This window comes from Mesocricetus auratus, unplaced genomic scaffold (assembly GCF_017639785.1).
Source record: "Mesocricetus auratus isolate SY011 unplaced genomic scaffold, BCM_Maur_2.0 Super-Scaffold_100026, whole genome shotgun sequence".
NCBI classification, from domain to species: domain Eukaryota; kingdom Metazoa; phylum Chordata; class Mammalia; order Rodentia; family Cricetidae; genus Mesocricetus; species Mesocricetus auratus.
Genome location: NW_024429207.1, coordinates 17,647,832 through 17,672,052, shown reverse-complemented (window position 1 = coordinate 17,672,052; position 24,221 = coordinate 17,647,832). Strand labels below are relative to the sequence as shown.

The following is a 24,221-nucleotide window of genomic DNA, read 5'->3' as shown; positions in this document are numbered from 1 at the left end:
AACTTCTCTGACATTTCTAAGAGATGTGTGTGTTCTCACAGCAAACTCCCTGCTTCTCTGGTTCTCACAATCTTTCTGCCCCTCTTTTACAATGATCCTTGAGCCTTAGGAGTAAGAGTTGTGTTGTAGATGTTACCAGTTGGGACTGGGCTCCTGAATTCTGCATTTTGATTGGTTGACCGTTGCTTTCTATATTAGTCTCCATCTGCTGCAAACAAAAGTTTCTACACTACTTATCTATAGGTATAAGGATAAATACTTTGAATGTAGTTAGGGATTATACTGATTTAGTAAATGGTGGTTGTAGGTTTTCTTCCAAGATCCATGACTTCACTAGCCCTGGATAGCTGGCTAAGTTTCCAGTACCAGGCATGATTCCCTGCCCCCTTTTAAAGACAGCCATAAGTACAATTAGAAGGTAGATGTGGCACTACTGCACCCTTGAGGTTATCATGCCATGTTGGTTGTGTGGTTCACAGGTGTCACAGATGGGCATGACCATTGGTTGTTCTCTTTCTTTGGAAGCTTGCATAATGCCTTTTGGTGCCATGAAAGCTAGTCCTCAGGAAGGAAGCCTTCGGGTTACATCCAGCCCAGATCCTCTGTCTAATATGCATGGTGTCTTCAGCAATGGGGACTTACCTTGCACCCCAGGAGAGGGGGGCAACCAAGGGCAACAGTAGTAGCCTACAGGTTTGGGAATTTCTTGGACAACCCTGACCAACAGCTCAAAAGAGGTCTTCTCATATCTGGTACTGGAGTTTTTGTTAAACAGTCTATGGGCTCTTGAGTGAAACACTTATAAGGGAAATTTTCTTTTACATGTAGTGTGGGTACTTTTAGATAGTTAATAGTGTGATTCCTTATGACTTCTTCAGTCACCCTTATTACTATTTTACCCTTCTTCTTCTGTATTTATCTCTCTTCACTCCTTAATTAAAGGCCCCCTTTCTCCTGTTTCCCCATTCAGATCACTTGTATCCTACAATTCCCCTATCAATTGCTCTCCTATGCTCCCAACCTCCTCCACATTCCAATTATCCCTTTTTACTTTCCCGACCTCTACAGTTACTTCAGGTTATATTCATATCCCAAGACTTAAAGAAACAAAGAATTGTTTTCTGGGTCTGGGTTACCTCTTTCGATATGATCTTGCTGAATTCCATTTCATTTTATTTACATGTAAGTCCATGATTTCATTTTTCTTTACAGTTGAATGGTATTCCATAGTGTATATGCACCAGATTTTCAACTGTCCATTCATCAGCTGGAGGACTTTAGGTGGTTTCACTTTCCTAGTTATTGTGGCTAGAGCAGCAGTGCACACGGCTGAGCAAGTGTCTGTGGAGGAGGATGTGGAGTCCTTTGGTATATGCTGAAGAGTAGTAAAGATGGTCATACAGACTCATTTCTAGTGCCTAGGGGATCCCTGTGCTCATTTTCAGAGTGGCCGCAGGAGTCTGCCTACACCAACAGTGAATGCAGGGTCCCTTTCCCCGTATCCTCTCCAGCATCTGCCGTGGTTGTTTTGTGGACCTTTGTGATTCTGACTAGGGTAAGATGACATTTCACAGTTAGCCTTTCCTAATTGCTAAGGATGATGAACACATTTTGACATACTTAGCCATTTTCATTTCTTCTTTTATGAATTCACTGTTCAGATCATAAGTCCATTTTTTGAATGGGTTGTTAGGTTGATGCTTTATTCTTTAAATTATATATTAGAGATATTAAGGCCTGTCACATGTATAGCTGGCAAAGATTCTCTCCCATTCTGTGGGCTTTTTCTTCAACCAGTAGGGGTTTTTTTTTTTTTGTTTTTGTTTTTGTTGTTGTTGTTGTTTCTGTGTAGAAGAGTTTTAGCTTCATAAAACTGCCCTTGTCAATTATTGGTCTCAATTCTTGAGCAAATAGGGTCCTATTAGAAAACCCACACCTATATCATGAGGGTTTTCTAGTTTTGTTTTTGTTTTGCCTTTTTGAGCAGTGACAAATTATACAGGCTGACAGTTCATGCCTGGATATATTTATAAGGGACAATATTCTGGTTCATCTTGTATCATTTCAATGTATTTGTCTCTAGCCCAAATAAATTTAGACACAAAATTTGAATTACATATATAGAAAACCTAATGTGACAAAGATAGAAAACTATTTCAAATAAATTTACATTTTAAACAGCCACACATTTTAGAGAACGTACTAAGCCAGAGACTGAAAATGATTCTCACACAAATCTCTCATTCTGTTAGCAATAGATACTGTACATTCATTTGAGGAAGTGTGAGTCAATTGATAGAATCAGTCATTTGTGTAATGGCTTCTGCATAGAATTATCTAAGAACAGTGACAAAGATTACCTAACTAAGAGCTTTGTAATTGGGTATAAAATCTCAGCAGGCTATTCTGGGATTCTTGGCAGCCTAATGTTTTATCATCTTGACAACTTTAATAGATTTAAGTCAAAAATCTGTTTGAAAGGGTGAAAATTTTAAACCCAGGATCCAATTATTTCCTTGTCATACTTAGCTTCTTTCTCTACTTTGTATAAATCTATAGATTTAATGACAGAGAGAGATGGAACTGAAAAATCATCACACCTTAAAGAAACTGACTTTGGAGACAGGTCTGTCTGGGGGCAGATAATGTAACTAACAGTAACCCGGAAGTTCTTTCAGGAAAGGCCCATTGGCCACAGGATGAGTGCGTCAGTGTGGCTTAGTGTGTGTGTTATAAATCATTACTGAGCTGCAAAAATAAAGTTTATGTGTTTCTTGTTAAAAACTAGCAGAAAAAGAAAGAAGTATTCTCAGTACAAAAAAAAATTACAGTGCTAGGAATACTCCATGGCACTAGAGCTATGGAAAACAAAGTTTCAAGAATCCATGCCTTTTATTATACTACGGTATAAATGAAGAGCCTCGTGAATAAAGCGGGCTCACTTTTGTTAGCACATGAGCCCACACTCTAGACGGCAGCACGGGGGGCTTCCCATCCTTGTACCTGCTTTTCGCTATGTGGCTATAGCAAAAATAGCTATAGCTTACCATTTTTCTTGTAAGGCATTATGTAAATCCTTGTTTTTTGTTTTTTCATTATAAATAATGCCAATGTCCTTTTGAACTAAAATTCTTTTCTTTGTTTTTGATTTTTGCTTTTTGAGACAGAATTTCTTTGTATAACCCTGGCTGTCCTGGAATGCTGTAGACGAGGCTGGCCACAAACTCACAGAGATCCACCTGTCCCCGCCTCCCAAGTGCTGGAATAAAAGGCGTGCGACACCGCCACTCAGCCAAGGACAAACTCTTAACCTCACAAAGGACCACCACTACCTGGCTTTAAGGCTTTTAATATATTTAAAATTTTTTACTTCACATTTTTGAAACATTAGAGAAATGAATTGCATTTTTTGCTTAAATAATCTATTAATTTTAATTATTTTTTCTCCTAAAAGGTATCATCATATCAAGACCTAAAGGGGGAAAAATTGAGACTAATCGCTTTCATTTTTTTCTTTCAGAAACAAAGCATATAAATTATTAATTACTCAGCACCATACTTCCTTTGTCCTAGAAGAAAGTCACATTAAGGTTCATGTGTGTATGAATGTGACTCAGTCCTTTCTTTTGGGAGACTGTCTGATTTCAAAACCTGTTAGTTCAAATTATATCACACAATATTTCAGTATACCATTTGGCCCCCAAATACTGGTAGTGCCTGAGGGTAATATTGACATGGCCATCATGGTTCATAACTAAAAGGAAACATAAAGGGATCTAAGAACTTTCTATGAAACTACTTGTTCAGTTGCTAAGTGTCTTTAAGACTTGGACACTGAGAACCCTGTACAGGAAATACAGCCTTCTGAACCAGCAAGCAGTAGCACAAACTTCTGTGACGATGGTAGAAGTTTGTGTAGATTCTTGTTTCCACTCTTAATTGGATTTCCTCTCCTCCTCTGTTCCTAGCTAGCCTTTGCTTCCAGACATCATCATTCATATTTCTATTTGAGATGCTCACTTTCCTTTGCAAAAAAAAATATAGACAAGAAGTTATTTTATTTTTCCTTATTAGGTTTTGCAAATGAAAAGACGACTAATTTTGCAAACAAGTGCACAAAGGCATTGCTCTTCCGGAGCCTCCCACATCTGCCTGTTATTGCCCCTGGCACTAATAACTCCTTAAAAACGACAGTCATTTTTGTGTCCTGTAGAAGCAATACATCATTCACTCTAGGTGCAATGGAGGGTAGTAGAATAATAGAAAAACAACATATGGAAAGATTGAACATCGATAGAGAAAAAGATTCCTTTTCATTCACCTGGGGCCCATTTCCGATTGTTGAAGCCAAATACATATAACTAGAATTATAAAGAGCAATAAAATGTTTGTTACAGACGGGAAAGAGAGAAAGAAAGAGGGAAAGAGGATAAAGCTAACCCTAAGAACTGGTAGACAGAACAGTTCTCACCACGAAGAGTGGTGTGCTGGGATAGGAGGGGCGTGTCCTCAGGCCCACAGATCCATGCACAGTCTTGCCACTGTGTAAGATTCTCTTATCTGAGGCTGCTTTTCTATCCAATTAAGGTCCTAAGTATTACTTCCTTTAAGAGAAATTTCCATATATAAAATGATAGTCACTTCAGATAATTACACATTTTCTACTTTCTCTCTAAAGGAATGAAAGCCATCATTGCCTGTGCTGCTCCCCATTTCCTGTCAGGCTGTCAATTCAGATGACTTCCAACGTCCATGGTGGGGGTGGGAGTGGTGGGGGTGGTTATCAAGATGTGTATCGATGCCAAACTGTCAGAGGGCTATGACCGAATGTATAAAATCAAGATGTTCTAAGTAGGCCTTTGAGAAAACACTGCTTGGCTCACATATTGTAGTCATAGACACAAAGCTAAGATGGCTAATTAGGTTTAAAAGCTTCCTAAGAGCTAGTTAAGTGTAGGGCATCCTTCAGGAAGGAACTCAGTACACTGCACTATCCTTGAGTTAGGAACACAGAGTCTACTGTGGTCTTATAGGAAAAAAAAAAAAAAGACAAAAGGGTACAGACAGCATTTGTTTCCAAACAACTTCAAGGAATTAAATGCCCAGTAGTTCACTCCTAAACATGATAAAAGAAAGAATTGATAACTCTGACAGTGCTCATTAAAATGTTCTGGCCTGAAATGACAAGTGAAGTTTAAGCTTCCTTCATAGAAAAGAAACATTTAATTTTGGGATAATAAATACAAAAGACCACTGATGTGGTTGGAAGAAAAATGTGAAGGTGTGCGGGGAGGCTGAGTTTTTCCTAAATAGCAACTTAAAAGGCTGGAGTGAAAAGCAGATTCACCAGTATTCACCATTGATTATGTAACTCATTAGCTCAATGGCAACCCCTTTCTCTTTTTCCCTGCTAAAGCTAAAAAACCTTTCAATGGAAATAATTTCAAACAGAAGACTCCTGCCTGCCAGGCTCACCAATCTGCACTACTCTGCCCACGAGTTTTCAATGTTCTCTACGTGGATGCGTTTGTCTTTAATACTTCAGGGTCCATGCCCTAGACACATGGGAACTGTCTTGGTGTCTTCTCAGGTATATCTGACTCTCTCATTGGTGACATTCATTTTGTTTACCCAACAAAGTGCTGTCTAATTTATGGGCAGATGCAGAAAATGCAAATATGTTAATAAAACTCGTTTCCTAAGGTTTAGTACCCCCACATGGCATTTGTCCTTACCACTATTTACCGTGACTGTGGCAACAGTGAATTTGCTATGTCTAACAGTCCCTCCAAACTGATTAGTAGGAATGAAACTAAGAAAGAGTTCCCCTTTATTCATTTATACTCAGTTATTCCTATTTTATCCAATTCACTATAGAGTCAAGCACTATCAATATTTTGATTGTCAAATTGTCCCAAATTTTGCCAATAAGAAACACTGTATAAGTCTTTCTATGACTTCTCAGTTCTTGCCACACCCTTCCCTTTCTTCTTCCTTCCTCCCTTTCTTCTCTTTTGAGGACTTGCCCATTGCTTACAGCAGCGGTTCTCATCTTCCTAACACTGGGACCCCTTTTTAATGCAGTTTCTCATGTTGTGGTGATCCCCAACTATAAGATTACTTTGTTGCTACTTCAACACTAATATTGCTGTTGTTAGGAATCGTAACATAAACATCTTTGTTTTCCAATGGTTCCCTGTGAAAGGTAGAGAGACCTGCTGACTCAGAACAAGCTGTTCCAGGTCGTGTGAGCGTTTCACTGTCCTGTTCCCCTGCACTCTTCGGGTTTTGTTGTTGTTGTTTTTGAACTCTTTATATCCCATTTCTTTCTGGGGCTCTGGCCTCTTCAGTGGCTCATGGAGGCATGGTGTGCACACACTCAGGCCTGGAAGGTTTGGCCTCACTGGTCTACAGTGCTTTTTCTCAAGCAACCCTTCTTGCAAGGGCCCATCATGCTATACTTGCTCAATACTACAAAAATGTAAATGCCTCAAGATTACTATATTACACATATTCTTAAAAATCTGCTTTTTAAGGAATCTGCTTCATTTAAAATCTTTTTTCCCTGGCATACAAATAGACTTTGAGTGCCCATTCCACAATGAGGGATGCTCTCTTAGCCTGGAGAGAGCCGGGCACTGGATGAAATGACATGGAAGAACACATCCTCCCTGGGATTGAGATTGGGTGAGGCAGAGGGAGCTGGGATTGACATGTGAAACAAGCTTGTTTCTAACTTAAATTTTAAAAAAGGAAGAGAAAAAAACCAGAATACCTTAAAAAAAAAATCCTTTTTCCAGGTTGAAAAGATGGATCTGTGGTTAAAGGCCCTGGCTGCCCACGGAGAGTCCTGAGCTCAAGTCCCAGCAACCACACAGTGACTCACAACCATCTGTAACTGGACCTGACTCTCTCTTCTGGTGTGCATAAAGAAGGAGTATTCATATACATAAAAATATTTAAAAATCCTTTTTCTTTCCCTTGTGCTGGGGCATAAGGTCAAATATTGTATTCCAACATTACTTATACTTGATTATTTGAAATACTTGTCTGTCTGTGTTCAGGGTCTAGGATTTCCCCTCTATACTGGACTTTAACTTCCTTAGTAGGCATGACAGACTTCCTGAAGTTAAGCTTGCACCAGAACAGCACTCTCTAGGAAATGCCCCTGGATCTGTTACTTTACTAGATTTCTAGATTTCTCATTTGTTTCCCTTTACCTGTCCTGCCCTCCCAGGCTTCCTTTCTGAAACTTCAACTTTCTAGGATCTAACCAACTTAATGTTGTCTGGTTTATTCTTTCTGTGTTTTATTGTAGAAAACGGAAAAAAAAAGTTTAAAATAAGTATTTTAATAATGCTTCACTATATACCAGAAATCTATTTCTGCCTAAAAAAATTCACCTCTATGGTTGGTAGCTACAAGAACAGACATCACATACAGTTTGTGGGACCAGGATTCTGGAAATGGCTAGCTGAAAGATTCTGACTCAGCATCTCAGGGCTGCATCCAAGCTAAAGGATGGAGTTACAGTTTGACAAGACTGACTGAGACTGGAAATCTACTTTGCCCCTCACGGGATGTGGCTGACAGCCCTCAGGTTATCTATTACTGACTACAGTCAGATATTCCCAGTATCACCTTATGGGGTTCTCCAGTTGCTCACAACACAGCAGCTTGCTGTCTCTAGAGCACGGTGTTCAACAGACCGAGAGAGAGTGTTCAAGTCAAAGCTGCAGGGTAGTGATACACCATAACTTTAGTACATGGCAGGGCTAGGGGATGACATAAAGATGTCAAAACCAAGATATAGGGAGCTAGCTACAGCACATTGCTTCTTACAGAAATAATATCATCTAACAAATACCTATTCATTATATATGTGAAATACTCTATTGGGCATATGTAATACAGATCACTAACCATTTAGGTATACTCTAATAATTTGTAATTCCAAATAATGGATAACCCATTCCTTATACATTTTTTTGTGATTCAAAATCAAAGTGATATAAATTCCAGTCTGAATCACCAATAAACTAACTCTTTCCAGGGAAATGCTGGTTGGTATGCTTTGGAAAGGAAGTCTTTAAAGTCTTACTGTGCCCTTTTCCTGTCATTTCCTCCTATTATCCCAGGTTAGCCTTGAACACATGATCTTCCTGCCTCAGCAGACATGTGGCACTATATCTGCCCCCCTTAATATGACTTTTAAAACAGCTTCATGACATATTTTTCAAGCCCTTGATATAAGTGATACACAATAATTCATAATTATCACCTGTATCCTACTAAATCTAAGGAATAGACAGAGACAGCACTAACAAAGCAAAAAGTAGAAGGTGTTAAAAGGGGACAAGGAACAACTGGGGCAAGACAATGTTATGGTAGAATATGCAAAAAAAAAAAAAAAGAAGAAGAAGTAGCCACTAGGTAAAAATAACAAACGATAGGCCAATTTTTAACTGTCTATGAAAAGGTTCAAAGTTCAAAAGCTATTTAAAGAAATTCAGTTACCAGGTATTACTGGAAAAAGTCATAGGTCAAGAACCATTTTTATAAAACAGTAGAAAGATGGATTGTATTAATACTGTATTAATACTTTATTTGGGTTATACAAGTTAATATCTTTGTTCTTAGGAGAGAGTATATGCTGAAGTGTTTAGCCAAGAAGCACCACATGCCTACAACTGATTCTAATGATAAAGCAAAGATAGGTGCATAGGCATGTATGTGTGTGTGGGGGGGGTGGTTATGAGGTCCTGTGCTTATAAAACAAAACTGGTAAGTCTACAAGAAGTTATTATGAAAATTGGTTTTTTCAACTTGATTGGATTTGGAATCACCTAGGAGACACACTTTTGGGCATGCCACTGAGGGCATTTGCACAGAGATTTAACTAGGGAGGGATGATTGGCAGCCAGCACAATTCCATGGACCTAAATACAGGTTGTATAAAAGAAAGGGAGGAAGTGGGCTGTCCATTAGAATTCATCTCTTTCTGTTTCCCGACTCACATAGAATGTGAACAGCTTCTCACACTCTTGTGGTTATTCCTTCTCTGCCATAAAAACAAAAAAACTGTTACATTGTTAGAACAATTCTACTCTAGTCTATCAATAAATATCCATTTACTGACTGATCATTCATTTTGCAGGTATTTTTTGAGTGCTGGGATCATAACACTGAGCAAAGAGAATTCCACGTCTCAAAAATCTAATGCTAGGAGGGATGAGAATCAGGCAATAAATACGTAAATGAAATCATTGCATACAGGAACAGATGGCTGATGGAAAGAGTAATGAGCTGTGGCATGCATACACACATTTCCTTTTATAATCAACTACTGCCTTTTCTAACCATTTAACCTCTACCCCATTTAGACATAAATATGTTGTCTGCGATAAGATCTATTTAGCAGAAGGTTTAAGTTAAGAGCACCATGCCTCCTGGGGTCCCAGTGATACCCTTCCCTAGTCTAAAACTGTCAGAATGGCTGGCTAAGCAAATGGGTATAACTGAGTCAGCTGTTTACTAGCAGCTGGCACTCTCCTCACTGATACCTACCTAGAGCGTGCTGGGAGGTGTCATCATACGGGTGTTAGCATGACTATCCCTGGGCATATTAGACACAGAAGTGAGGGTCTGTTTTAAGGTACTTTTGGTTTTCAGGGCAACATAACATTTTATATCACATTCTACTCCAGATTCTGCAGCCTCTGGGTACCACTACACAGCAACACTGGCACTGTGCACAGCAATGCAGGAAAGACGGTATTCTGCAAAAGGTCCACTAGCAAACTCTCCAACAGTAAGCTACTTACTTTAACTTTAGAATTTAATTATATTACTATATAATTAACAGTGCCTCTCAATCCTAAATGATCTTTCCTATAATTTCACCATTCCATAACATCACTTTTTTTCATGATGAAATTTTCATGTCATATGTTAAAAACTCTTCAAAATTAAGAAAATATTTGTTGTTGGGCTATTCCAATCTTAGAGTTGAACCAAAGAGTAAATGGAATTAATGAACAGCATAGAAGATGATAACAATAAGGGGGACTATGGGGTTGTATCCCAACCCTGTTACCAGCTGAATAAACATTAGGCTATTGACAATTTTTATTTTTGGTCACAATGAGTCAATGGAATGGTAAATACCAAAATCAGAATTCTACTTTTATTTCATTTTAATATATAGTACCCGACTAGTGTTCATCAGGATCCTGTATTATCTCCTTGTATTTTACAGTTGCTTACATCTTGGATTCTATTGGAAGACAGATTTAGAAAATCAAGAATATCACAAAAGTCATTCTGCTCACTCAATTTTACATAAAGCTTAAATCCTACTAGTGTCAAGAGTAACAAGTGCAAATGACTGGTGCAAACTACTTCCAGGGGACTAGAGAAGGCTCAGCTGTTGGGAACACCAACTACTCTTCTACATGACCGAGGTTTGGTTCCCAGCACACACGTTAGGTTCCTCACAACTGCCTGTAATACCCATCAAGGGGGTCTAACATTTTCCTCTGGCCTCTCCTTGACCTGCGGCATGATTGAGGTATATGCTCACACAGACATGCACATATACACATAATTAAAAATGAATCTAGGGAACTAGGAAGGTAGGGGTGCATAGATCCGGGAAGAATTGACAGGGAGGATGATGGGGAATGTTCTTCTGTGCATATGTTTGTCTTATTGGTTGATGAATAAAGCACTGTTTGCCAATAGGGAAGCAAGATAGGTGGGACTAGGGGTCAAGGAGGATTCTGGGAAATGTAGTAAAGAGAAATTGCCTTGTGATCCAGGCAGGAAGTAACACAGCAGGGCAGAATCAGTATATAAGCAGGGGCAAGTAGGAAATCTCTTCTCTTCTCTTTATTTCCTCCTCTCTTTCCTCTTTCCCTTCTCTCCTCTTCCTCTCCCCTCCCCTCCACTTTCCTTTCACTCCCCTCCCCTCCTCTTCTCTTCTTTTTGTGGAGATGCTGAGCAGACACGATGTAGACCCCAAGGGAGTAACAGACCTGGACCTTTTCTCCATTAAGGAGAAAATACATAGATTAGTAGTTATGGGCTAAGAATAGTAGCCCAAGTCACCAGCCAACAGCTTATAACTAATATAGTGTCTTCGTGTTTCTTTGGGGTAGAGAAGGTCAATGGGACCTAGCCAGGCCAGAGAAAACTTACATAACAGGAGTTAGGGTAAATATGAACGTAAAACACTGCACAAAATTCTCAATCAACACAAATATTTACTTGAAAAAAATAACATGAACAGTCAGTCACATTGAGATTCAAAATGATACAGATATGAACAATTTCAAAGCAGATTCAAAAGTAATTTTTATATTATGTTTGTGGGTGTTTTGACTGTATGAATATCTGTGCCAGTGCCTGTGTAAGCCAGAAGTGGGTATCAGATACCCTGGAAGTGGACTTACAGATAGTTGTGAACTGTCATATAAATAGGTGCAGAGAACTGAACCTAGATCCTCTGAAAGAGCAGCCAGTGCTCTTAACCACTAAGTCATCCCTCTGGGTCCTAAAAAAGAAATGCTTTTAAAAATAAGTAATTATTTTAGGATCTCTGGGGAAAGGGTAAATATTATTGTCCCTATTACTATCACTGAACACACTAGAAAGCTTACGTGTGACATATCACACAAAAATAAGAGAACGTTAAAAGGCAGGCAGATGCTCAACCAACTAGCGACTTCAGTATAAAAAATGACATGACATGCCGTTCTCAATTTCTTCTCACTCCATATATCCCACAGCTGATGACTAAAAAGGCTAGCAACCTGGAAATGTCAACTGCCATATTTAAAATGACCCCTAAATTTCTCTAAAGGAAGAACTAAGAAAAGCAGAACTTATCAAGACAGCCAACACTGCCACAGAGCTTGGGGAAATGTAAATATGCCAATTAAAAAAACTGGCAGAATAGATGATAAAATACTGCACAATTAATTTTGGGTGAAAGAAATTAATTTTAATATAGTGATATGGGCAGGTTAAAAGTGCACAAGTAGATAAATACCATGCAGAAATTGCATTTTTAAAGCACATGAGGTTACCTATGCCAGGATCAGATAAGTAGAATTTAGAGTAAAGAAAATGATCAGAGATGTTTTGACATATTGAAAATAGGGTCAATTCACCAAGAAACAAGAAATCTTAGATGTGCACGTCCTAGAAAATGAAGCTGCAGTACCCTTGAAACAAACACTGATTGAACTTAAAAGGAGCCACAAATTTACAGTTTTAGTTAAAACTTTACTACCACTCTCGTAATTGATTAAACTAGAGAGAAAATTCAATCAGGACACAGAACAAATATATCCAGAATACATTTATCAACCTCATGTTCTTTTATCATACCCACGGAACACACACCAACACAGAACATACTGTGGACCTCAAAACAAACTCAACAAAACACAACAAACAAAAAATTCAAAGAGAATAAAAAATGAAACAGTATTTTTCCCAGAATTCAACTGAATGTGAAAGGAACACAAAAAGGTAACAGAGAAGGAAGCCTCTAAGTGTTTAAGATACAAACAACATTAGTAAGTAGTCTATGGGTTATAGAGAAATTCTCAATTTTAAAATAACATATTAAACTGAATAAACTAAAAAACAGGTCAACATTTATATGAAACTTCTGACAGTGGAGGCATAGCATACTACAGCACAGCCACATCTGGTCATTTTTCAATATTCTTATTCCAAACACCTAAGAAAGGACAAGCAGGTTCAATGAAAAAAGAAGGAAGAAAAATATATCAAAACTTTTCACTTAAAGCTAGTTAAGTTCTTTTAGAAATATCAGTGAAATTTACAAAGAAAAAGAAAATTCAAATGACAAATATCAATAAGAAACAGAACATGATCACTAACTCTATAAAAGGCAACAGCCTAGAGGACACATGAAAACACTAAAGAACTCTATAAACAAATTTAAAAGTTCACTTAGATAAAATTCAGCAATTCTTTGAAAGACAAACTACCAGGAGTCACACAAGGAGAAATACACAATGTGATTGTCCTATCTACATTAATCAATTAAGGTAACAAAGCACCAGGCCCAAATTAAAAGTTTGTTCTAACAAAAAAGGAGGGGGGGTTTCTAAAAAGCAGCATTTTACAATCTCCTGAAAAGTAAAACAAATACAAAAGCCAGCAAAGGGAATGCTTCCTGTTAGCTGCACACAAGGGAGCTGGACCACAGCAAACTCCCCTGCAGTGTAGGGTTCTATATACTGACTGAGTCATGTACCCTCCTTGACACTTAGTACAGGTTCACAAGGTATGTCCACTAGGCAGGTGGAAAGAGTACAGGCGGCCCCTGTACCATTTGTTACATTTGCACAGGAATTTTTATAATTGTATTAGATATCAAAACTTCAAGGACATAGCTAGTAATCTTGTAACAGCAAATGTTAGCAAATTTTAGCACCACATAAACGAATCTGAGACCTAGGGATATAGTAAATCACTTGCCTAACATATATGAGACCCTGGGTTCCAGTGTCCAATACTGTAATGCCCCTCACAAAGCAAAAATTAATGATGACTTTACTATAATAAAATTTAAAGAATCATTTAAAATGGCAATTTGGTTGAATCTAAAATTCCACAGACCTGCTAGCTTAGTACTAAAGTTCACAGGTGCTCTTAAGGTACACATTGACTCGGAGGTCACGCTAACAAATTATTAGTGTTATTGTCATAAATAGTGTTATTGATGAATGGAAGCTCTTGCTGGGCTTTGCTTTGGGGTAGAGAACATAGTGGCCAATGTCCTCTTCTGTCCTCCACAGACACCAGGCACCCATGTAGTACAAAGACATATATGCAAGCAAAGCATCCACACACATAAATTAAAGCCTTTTGAAAGTTTAAGATTATGATGCCAATTAATGACTACCTTTTCTGTCATTACTATTTGTTCAGTTACCATTAGTCAGATCCCAGACATATGTACATATATTTTTAATCTAATTTAAGGCCATAGAACATGATTTTAGGTCTCAACAAATCCATGAAGAAACAAGATTAGCTAACAGCACTGGCGACAAGATGGTGAGACATCTGAACAGATACCAATGAGTCACAAAGTTCTATTGTCACGCTTACTTCAGACACAGAAAAGAGCTCATGTCTGAGGGACAGCTAGCATCCGACTTCAGTGAAAATAGGAACCAGAATAAAAGACTGAAATGTACAAGATAGAAGCAAGATCATGACAGGCCATAGCTGAAGAATTGGATTTTATCCAGGAGGAATGGGATTAGGTTGAAGAACATTCTGGATGGGATGCTGATTTCTGCCTTAAAAAGACTACTCCAGTCACAGTGAAGAGAACTGAGACTCAGTGGCACATGCAGTGACTGCTCTCAAGAAGACATGAGGTTAAAGATTTGGAACCTAAAGCGTAAGGTAGTGAGAAATAGATGGTCTAGCAATCTCAAAGCACAGTATGTAGCCCTAACTACCAAGAGGGTGGATGAAAAGTGTTAAGAATGAGAAACTTTTTCTTGAGTGAAACCCAAGTGCTCAAAGCTACAGTCAGAGTCCAGATCATGAAAGTTCTCACTAATACCCACTTACACAGCAGGGGGAGCAGTGGAGGAAGATTCCAATTTGCTGCCTGACCAAGTCCGTCAAAAGGCACACACCAGTCTCCTCAACACGGTCCAAGATGCACCTTAACCACACAATGAATTCAGGCCAAAGTTTCTCTCTGGTTTGGCTTTGTTGTTATTTTGGTTTTTTTAGACAGGGTATTTACTCTACAGTGCAGAGAAACCTGGAATTCTCTTGGTAGCTCACCTGACCTCAAACTTGCAGTGAGTCTCCTGCCTCAGTCTCCCAAGTGCTAGAGTTATGAGTGTGAGCAAGGTTTATGTCATTTTCAGGCACCTTTGTATAAATTATCTTTCTTTCCTATTTTTGTTTCTTAACTCAACTAGTAAGCTAGTAAGTCCAATTACCAGGCTAATCTTGTGACAACAGAAACTCACATAGTTCATATTCTAATTATCATTGATCCTGCTGAAGATAAGCATTCCCTGGGTCATCCATCCTTCCCTGAACTCTCAATCTGAATCAGTTCTCACCTCTGCCTAATTCAGTGTCCCGGTGATATCCTCCATCCTTTCACTTTGTTCAGAGATTTCACTTCATATGGGAAACAAACATCCTCCTCAGTTCCGTGAAGAAACAAAGCCTTCCAACACACTTAGACATCCCCACATGCAACACGACTAAACCTTCAAATACATCAAATCCAAGAACAGAAGCACCCATTTCCATGTACTAAGCCCAAATACGGCAAAGAAGCATAATTTTGGTGAAATTGATGATTTTAAAGTACAAAGATGAATGAACTCTAAAAACAGAGTAGTGCTTGCCTATGGTGTACAAGCCCTGGATACACTTGCAAGCCTAACACTTGGGAGGTAAAGGTAGAAAGATCAAAGTGCAAGGTCAAACACCAAGTTCAAAGCCAACCTGGGATACATACAATTTTTTCTTAAAAAATAAAAATAGAAAGAAAAGAAAAAGAGGCTAAAATAATTTATCCAAATGCTAAATATGAGGGGATTCACTCAAAAAACTAATATACAGCCACAGAAACATGACAGAAATAAAAGCTGATGCTAAAGATTACCTAACCCTCCTGAAATTATCCATGCCACTAAATCAAATACTGTGTATTATGAATATCAACCATTAGAAAATACAACATATGTACATTTTATTTAGTACTACTAACATATGTTGCTGTATACTTTAAAAGGGAAAGGGTATACAAAAACGCATAAATGTCATCTCTAAGGGAGAATTGTCTTCTTTTTTTGTCTTTTTCTTACTTACCTCTATTTCCAAATGCATTTTTTATATACAGAAAAATCCCAAATATGTTACTTTTAAAAATCAATAATCATAACATACCAAATATGTTGTTCAATAAGATTTACATAAACTTTGACATTTTATTTTCTTGTTCTAAAAAACAACACAACAAACAAACCAACCCACACTGGTTCCACGTCCTTCAGATGATCACCTAGAACATAGGTAATTAACAAACATCAAAACCCTTAAGACTTCTACAAACCTACCATTTACTCAAATAGTTCAGCAAATAGTTGAACCAATTAGCTAGCCCTTTCAAATGGATAATGAAACAAAGATTATGTGGTAGACACCAACTGCCATACTGACAATATATATTTGCTTTGGATAGCGGTCTTTATGTATAAAACAAGATCAAACATGTATTTTTAATGTTCTATATAAAGAGATTTACTCTATTAATTTGCTTTAAGATATAGCTGCATATTGTTTGGTCGATGCATCAAACTTGTAACATAAATGACAGATTATCAGGAAGATATTTAGCACTCAAATAACCAGAGAAATCAAGAAGGAAAATCACTCTCAAAGATTATGTAATGAACACAACTCATCTGGAATAAAGAGGAGACTCACTCAGTATGTCTAGCATCTCCAAGATGTTTCTTTCAAGATCCTGCCACATCCTTGAGGAAGGGACGCTAGGGACTGAACATGGGGTTTAATGTGTGCTAGACAGGACCGGGCCATGCCTTGAGCCCAGTTCCCTTTTGAAAATCTATGTTTAACCTTTTTAAATTTTGCTTTGGAAATAATACTTCCATCATAATTCCAATGGAAGGAATTTCTTAGTAACAATCCTACATGGGTAGAAAAACATTCTGAAACAGCTCACAGGAATATCTCCTTGATGTATGTATGCTATAAAACATGAATGTGTAAGTAGAATTGTTTATGTTCCCAAGAAAACTACTGGTCAAGACGTTTTGCTTTAAGCCATACCTGAAAGAAAAGTTTAAAGGAACAGTATCAGTAGTAGTTGAGCAATGGTAGTAGTAGTTTTGTGGCTGAGGAAACTGTAGACTCTCACCATCTAAGTGCAATGCTAGACAGCTTCCAAATCAACTTTAGATGTGCTGTCTGTCCTCTGGGGCGCTCTAGTCTCTGTAAGCAAGTATGCAGAAGCTCTACCCTAAAATGATCTTCTCTGACCTGCATTGCAAATTAGATGGCTTCTTATGGTTAATAGTTTATATCTAAGCTTGGTCTTACAAAAAGCAGAAGTAGACCTAAAGGCGATGGTGCATCAGATGCACCTAACAGCCAGCAGGCAGAAAGCAGAACAGGAAAGGTCAGGAAAAGGACACAGAAAGACAGCTTGCTCAGTACTTGTCACATACTGTCGTAGCTACACTGAGCGGAGCTGCTTCCAAACTGTGTTTCTGCTGTGCTCAGAAAGCACTAAAGCTGCTATATTGTTGGCCATGGCTTGTTAATAAGAGACTGAAGGTTTCAGGACCTAGCCAGGTTTCAGGACCTAGCCAGGCCTGAGACAAATCAGACAGGCCCAAGTCCATCATTTAAAAGTGTGTATGTGTATTTAACTTTGTCTACACCGATTTAAATAGCCTTATTTCTCTAGTGTATGTGATCCTAGAGCAGCAACTCATCTAATCTTTAATTAATTGAGAAAGATCAGATTACTCTGATTTAGCAGTGATTATGTTAATTTTAGCACAGTGGAAAGTTGTCTTCCCATGCAGAGTAATTAAGCAAAATTCCATATATTTTTAAAGCTTTGTGTACATAAACACCTTCCATTCATCTCAGTCTCTACTGAAAGTCACAATATGTACTGTTAGGCAAAGCACAGATCTCTTCAAAAACAGCAAACAAAAAGATAGTTAAGTCACTTCCACACAACCTAAAATGACACTGTTAGCACTGAAGTGACAAAGAGCCTCCAAATGACAAAGGTCAGTCAGTTAAGTAAAAGAAGGCAGAGGCAGCAGGGCTCAAATGCTGAGAATCAAAACAAAAATAGATCCAATGCAGCACTCTGAGAATGGAGATCAATGAGAGCAGCAGCTCAGGGTCTACCGTGAAACACAGTCCTGCAGACGGTGAGGAGAGGTGCTTTCTACCCCAGCATCTCTCTGTGCTGGTGCCCGGGGCGCTTGCTTTAATAAATTCATAAGCTCAAATCTACATTGTTGGAAGTAAAAAGACCATCTATTGCTCCAGTTCAAAAAACTTGGCTGTTACGGTAAAAAGTGCAAAGCTGTGATAAAATATAAGAGGAGAGCATCGGAGCATTTAACTGTCGATGATAAGGCAGCAGGTTGTCTTTCCGATGAGAACTACTTTTACAGTAACACAAATGCCCTTGTCTGCTCAACAGTGAAGGGCTTGAAAACCCAGCTGAGAAGATGAGGTAGAGGAAAACTGTGATGTAAGCCATAAAACTGACAAAATATGAGGAGCGTTATGATTTAATGCTGTAATTCTAAGTCCTAGAAGCAGTAAGATTGCTGCACATATATACAACCGCACAATTAATAAGCTAGGTATCCAATTGATGAGGTAGTTAGTATTTCCTTAGCTTCATTTCATTCTGTGCATGAAAACCTTATGAAATCAAACAGTCTGCTAGCTGTTTCCTTACCTGTGAGGACAGCTTTCGCTGAAGGATCTGCCAGGTCCAGAGCTGATTTCCCATCAGTGTTCCGAATGTTTGGATCGGCTCCGTGCTGCAGCAGCACTGTGCAGGGAAAGCAGAAACAGTATCTTACCTCGGGGATACAGAGATTATTTACTGGTAAGTGTCGCCTCGGCATGGTGTAGGCATAAACATACATTGCACAATTTTTTCTCTTTCAAGAAAAAGAAAAAGGAAAGAAAAGGGGGAAAAGCACTGCAGCAAAGGATCCTCTCTAGAGTACAGCGAAGTTGGCAACTTATGGTACAGTATTATCACATGACTCGACATCACAAACATGAAACTAGAAGCTTGCCCTGGACAGTCCTGCTCTGCCTCCCGAGGCAGCGGTGTGGGAGCTATGTGCTTGCTCACTGACTGCTGTGAGATGTGCTGGCTGAAGCTGCCCTATCTTTACTACCACCGTGTCTGCTGCTTCACTGCTGAATTATCCAACGCTTCCTCTCCTCGGAAGAGTTATAACACTGTGCAGGCTTTTAGTGGCTTACCGCTTACATAGGAAACTCACCATAAACACACTGGCTTGCTTCCAGAAGTTTAACTGGTACAGTAATGCATGCAACTCCAGCTCTTGCAGTCATGTGACAAAAAAACCCAACTATCTCCTATATTAATGATCCTCCATCAGATTTGAAATGCATGTAACAAAGCTATGTCATGAAAAACAATTGCAGAGCATTCTTCAGATTCAGAAGCTCTTATAAAAGGATGGCCAGGTAAATAAAACATGGGCATGGCATTTTGGTAAGCAAAAACATTCCTAAGCCACTTCTGCTGTGTAGGAGTAGCAGAGGCCAGAGACTGATGGTGTGGTATCACCTATCTGATATTTAGACATGTAAACTGCATCTCTAGTCAGATACCTGAAATCTAGAGATGTGAGGAAGTAAACCTTTCGGAGCACGCACATACCATACAAGTAGAAAATTCTGTCTGACCTCATGATAGAGGGACACTTAAATATAGATTAAATCACTCTTGGGTTATGCATACATGGTATATGTGAAACACAAATGAATCTCATGGTTAGACTTGCATTCCAGCCTGAAAACATCTCATTTTTTATATATGCAAATATTACAAAGTCTCAGGGGGGTGGGCTGGGGTGGGCCTGAACTTTGAAACGCTTTGGTCTCAGACATTTCAGATAAGCAATACTTTTATATAAGATCTTTAGGGGCTGAAACGGTGGCTCAGCTGGTAAAGTGCTTGTTACACAAACATGAGGACTGGCGTTCTGACACTTAGCACCCACATAAAAAGGTGGGAACAGCAGCATTCATCTGTAGCACAGAGATGGAGAAGTAGGAACAGAAAGGCCCCTGGAGCTAGCTGGTCATAGCTTAGACAAAAAAAAAAAAAAAAAAAAAAAGTGTATTCCAGGCTCAGAGACATACAGTGGAGAGCCACTGAAGAGAAACAATATAGACCCTCTGGCCTCCATAGACACAGGTGCTCTCACGCATGCAAACACTCCTAAAAAGCAACTACATATACATACAGCTCCCCAGCTTAAAACTGTTCTAAGCTTTGAGCCACCACTGATAATCCTCAGATTTTCATCCAGAGTTCTACACTAAGCCTACACGTTCTTTTGGAATATTTGGAAGCTGATCTTCATATTACTAAGTATTGAGTCCTGCTGTTTATAAAGCAGGTTTTTCTGTGAAGCATAAGCCATCAAATCAATGGCTTTGCTACAATGGACAGCCAACATACATACACATTCCTATCCCTTGCCTTAGATCTGGGGTAAATACACAGTTGCAATATTAAAACTAGCCATGGCGTGAGAAGATGCAGAGAGATCTTGCAGACTTTCTACAGTCATCCTCCTAACACCTGTGGTTTTCCATGGCTTCAGTTGTCTATAGCCAATCATAGTCTGAAAATACTAAGTAGGAAGTTTCAGAAAGAAGTATTTTAAGTTTCAAAGCACACACCATTCTGAGTACCCTGCTCCATCCACCCAAGACGTGGACTAGTCCTTTGTCCAATGTATTCACACTGCACGTACTACCCCCCCCCAGTCACTCAGTAGTCATCTAAACTCATTACCCTAGCACAGCATCACAGCATCAAGTAACCCTTATTTTACTTAATAATAGCCTCCACGAATAAGGGTAATAATGCTGGCAATGCAAATATGTCAAAAGCAGCTGAACATGTTTTCTTTAGGTGAGACGAAAGTTCTCAACTTGAATGAAGAGAAAAATGTGTGCTAAGATCTATGGTAAGGAAAATCTATCACTGAGACTGTGAGGAAGGAGAAAGGAATCCATGCTGGTTGTGCATGCATATAATAACTTTCACTATAATATAATAATTCTGTCTTATTATTAGACACCACTGCTAATCTGTGACGTGTGATATATTGATTAAACTTCAATATAGGTTACTTACATATAGTTTATATGTATAGGAAAGTACAGATATAGGACTCAGCAGTACCACCCAAAGTTTCAGGCATCTATTATGATTCTTACCATGTGCCCGGTGTACACTGTTAGGGAGGGGACTGCCGTGAATCATTTAATTTTTGAATGCAGCAATAAACAGGGTCATTTTTCAGATGTTTCTAAGACTCAAGCCTTAAGGAATGAAAAAGTAACACAGTATCACACTGTGTTACTTATCATCCTGACGGCTATTCAGGTGATCAACATAAATATATCTGGAATTAACTATAGACCCAAGCAGCTGGGCACAACTGTGAGGAATTTTTAGTTAACTGGTTCATTTGAGGTAGGAAGACCCACCTTAAAATTGGATCATCTGAGGTCAGAACACCTACCCTAAATCTGGGCCAACCTTGTAGGCAGCCTACATAAAGGGTACACAAAAAGCTTTTGCTCTTTGCCTGCTTGCCCTTATTCTCATTGTCAAGGTCACATATTCTGCTGCTGAGACATCCTTCACGGGTATTAGAGCCTGCTTCTTTGGGATTCTGATGTGTAGTGAAGACCAGTTGAGACATCCATCCTTGTGGACTCAACAATTCTTGGGACTTTCCTTTGAAAGACAGTCACTGTTGGACAAGCTGGTCCACTGTCGGTAAGCCAAGGTAGTAAGTCCTCTGTGCATATGTAAATTCCCCTAGAGAAGCCTGACTACATAATTAACATAAAGAGCTTTTGCAGAAACTTTTTTTTTAAGTTCCAGATTGGTCTATAAGGCATCTCAATAAGAAAGCAGACTCAAGAATCAAAGAAAAGTGGCAAATACTTCTGCCTTAGTTGTTGAGTGATATGTGCAAAGTAAGGGCAGAGAAACAAAAGAAATAGCTACCATAAAAAACAAAAACAAAAACAACAACAAAACCCCAGTGGCTTTTATCCTGATTTGGGAATAACGCCAGAGCCTGCTTTAAATGGAGGGGAAGGCATTTTTATTTAGCAGAATATGACAATTACATAATGGGAACTTTGATTCAGCAATTTTTAATAAGTGGTGTAGAGGCAAAGTATTGGAAGTCTGACTGCTCCTCCAGAAAGGAAATAAATTCTCAATCCTTCTAACAGTGAGTATTTTACCTATTACAACTTTCCTATTTTGTAAGAGAAAAGTTAGTCTCAGCTTTTTTCTGGGTTAGGTGGTTTCAAAAGTCACAACTGTTCTGCTTGAAATGCATGGCTTTTAAAACATTTTGTGATCTCTCCTAGCTCTTTCTTAAACCCAAACACAGGCACATCCACTGCACACCCATGTTGCTGTAACACAAAAGACCAGTTGAATTTCTTGAATCGACTGCTAACAAAATCCATATTAGAAAATAAACTTAAGATGGTTAAGTATTTTCTAATATGGATGTGCCTGTGTCACAAGATTAACTCTACAAAGTTTAGGTGTAAGGTACCTGCAATGAAAATAACAGGGGTTTCCACACTGTTGAGAGGAGTAAAATGAAAAGATAAAACAGTATGCAGAGAGAGAGAGGATAAGCTTGAAGTCTGACAATACCCATTACTCAATAGCCACTTAGAATATTTATTTAAAGGACATTTTAAAATGCAGACCTTTCAGTGTGCAAGCTCCTCCAAAAGCTAAAGATCAGTCCTGGCACACATGGAGCTATTCTACTACTTGGTATCTACCCCAAGATCCCACCCAGTCCACAGATGCAGATCAGTCCTAGCACACATGGAGCTAAAGATCAGTCCTGGCACACATGGAGCTATTCCACTACTTGGTGTCTACCCCAAGATCCCACCCAGACCACAGATGCAGACACCTGCACATTAGCATACACCGCAGCACTTCCCACAGCAGTCCAACTGTGGACAACCTGAATGGCCTTCAACAGGGAAATGTAGGAAGGAAATGTGCTTTCCATACACAATGGAGCAGGCTGCGACCATGAAAATCCTCCTGGTGTTTCACTGTACCCTTGGCAGGGACTTGTGAGGGACTACATTCCAATATGGGAAGATGGCATAAACAGAAGCAAAGGTGACAATGGCAGGAATGCCAAATGGTACTTTAGAGGTTGTAAGAGTCAACTCTGATGCCTCAAAATGTACTTTCCAAGTTCAGAATCATCAAACTATCAGCACAAAATGTAATTGGGATACATGTTGCATGATCAGTACAAACACTACGAGCCCCTCAGAGTATGCAAACATAATACAAAAGTAAAATATAAACAAATCTAGACTATAAATTACTGAGTATTGTGGTTATCCTTAACTTCCTTTACTTTATTTCATTTATTTATTGAGAAACGGTCTCGCTATATAACCCAGGCCTCAAACTCATGATCCTCCTGCCTCGGCCTCACAAGTTCTTGATAACTTTTGCGATCTCTAACCAAATGAGATACAATCCAACCTTAACCACTACATCTTGACTCTTCCGGTTTGTCTGAGGGACATCAACCTTATCAACTTCTTTCCAAGTTGGAAGGCTAGAAAAACTGTGGCAGCTGACACCATAGTTATAATTCAGGCAGGACCAATTTCTCAAAAACATTCCAACAAGCTACAACAAGGACATGTGATTTTCCTACCCAGTTTCTATTTATTAGCCAAAATCTGCTCAGAGTCAGAAAACACGACTTCAACACTACTGAATTTCAGCATCTTCATCATTCTTACAAATTCGAAAGAAAGTCAAACTTATGCAGACTCTAGAACACAAAGCCTTTCTTTAGAACATACTCTATTAACCACAGGCAGTATTAGATGATTTAAGAAGTCAGAATTGAAACCATGTGAGTTTTCAAACTAAAAATATAGCCATTTAGGTTTTTTCTTTAATTGGTGGAAATCACAGTATTAAAACACTTTTAAAATATGTGGATTCAGAATATAAAATTGTTCATTGACACCCAAACTCAAGTTCTGTCTATGTTCAATGTTTTTCAAGTATTTGTAAATAACTTACTTTTCAGGGATGCAAATATTCACTTCTTAGACTGAGTTTCAAAAACTGAACCACATAGGACCCTTTAAAAAAGCTTTATGTTATTTTTATTTTATGTGTACGAATGTTTTGCTTGCAGGTAAGTCTGGGCACCATGTGTGTTCAATGCCGCAAAGAGGCCAGGAAGGGGTCATATCACCAAAGACTGAAGTTACAGTTGTTGTGAGCTGCCATGGAGGTGCTGGAAACTGACTTACTAGGG

General features: G+C 38.7%; 1 protein-coding gene across 1 annotated transcript in view; it reads right to left on the bottom strand.

Moving 5' to 3' along the window:
- Positions 1 to 24,221, bottom strand: part of Tnks (tankyrase) — a 139,463-nt gene that overhangs the window by 73,848 nt on the left and 41,394 nt on the right. The window contains exon 3 of the mRNA XM_040731958.1: positions 18,545 to 18,640. Within this exon, the coding sequence (XP_040587892.1) occupies positions 18,545 to 18,640 (96 nt within the window). The remainder of the gene's footprint in view (positions 1 to 18,544; positions 18,641 to 24,221) is intronic.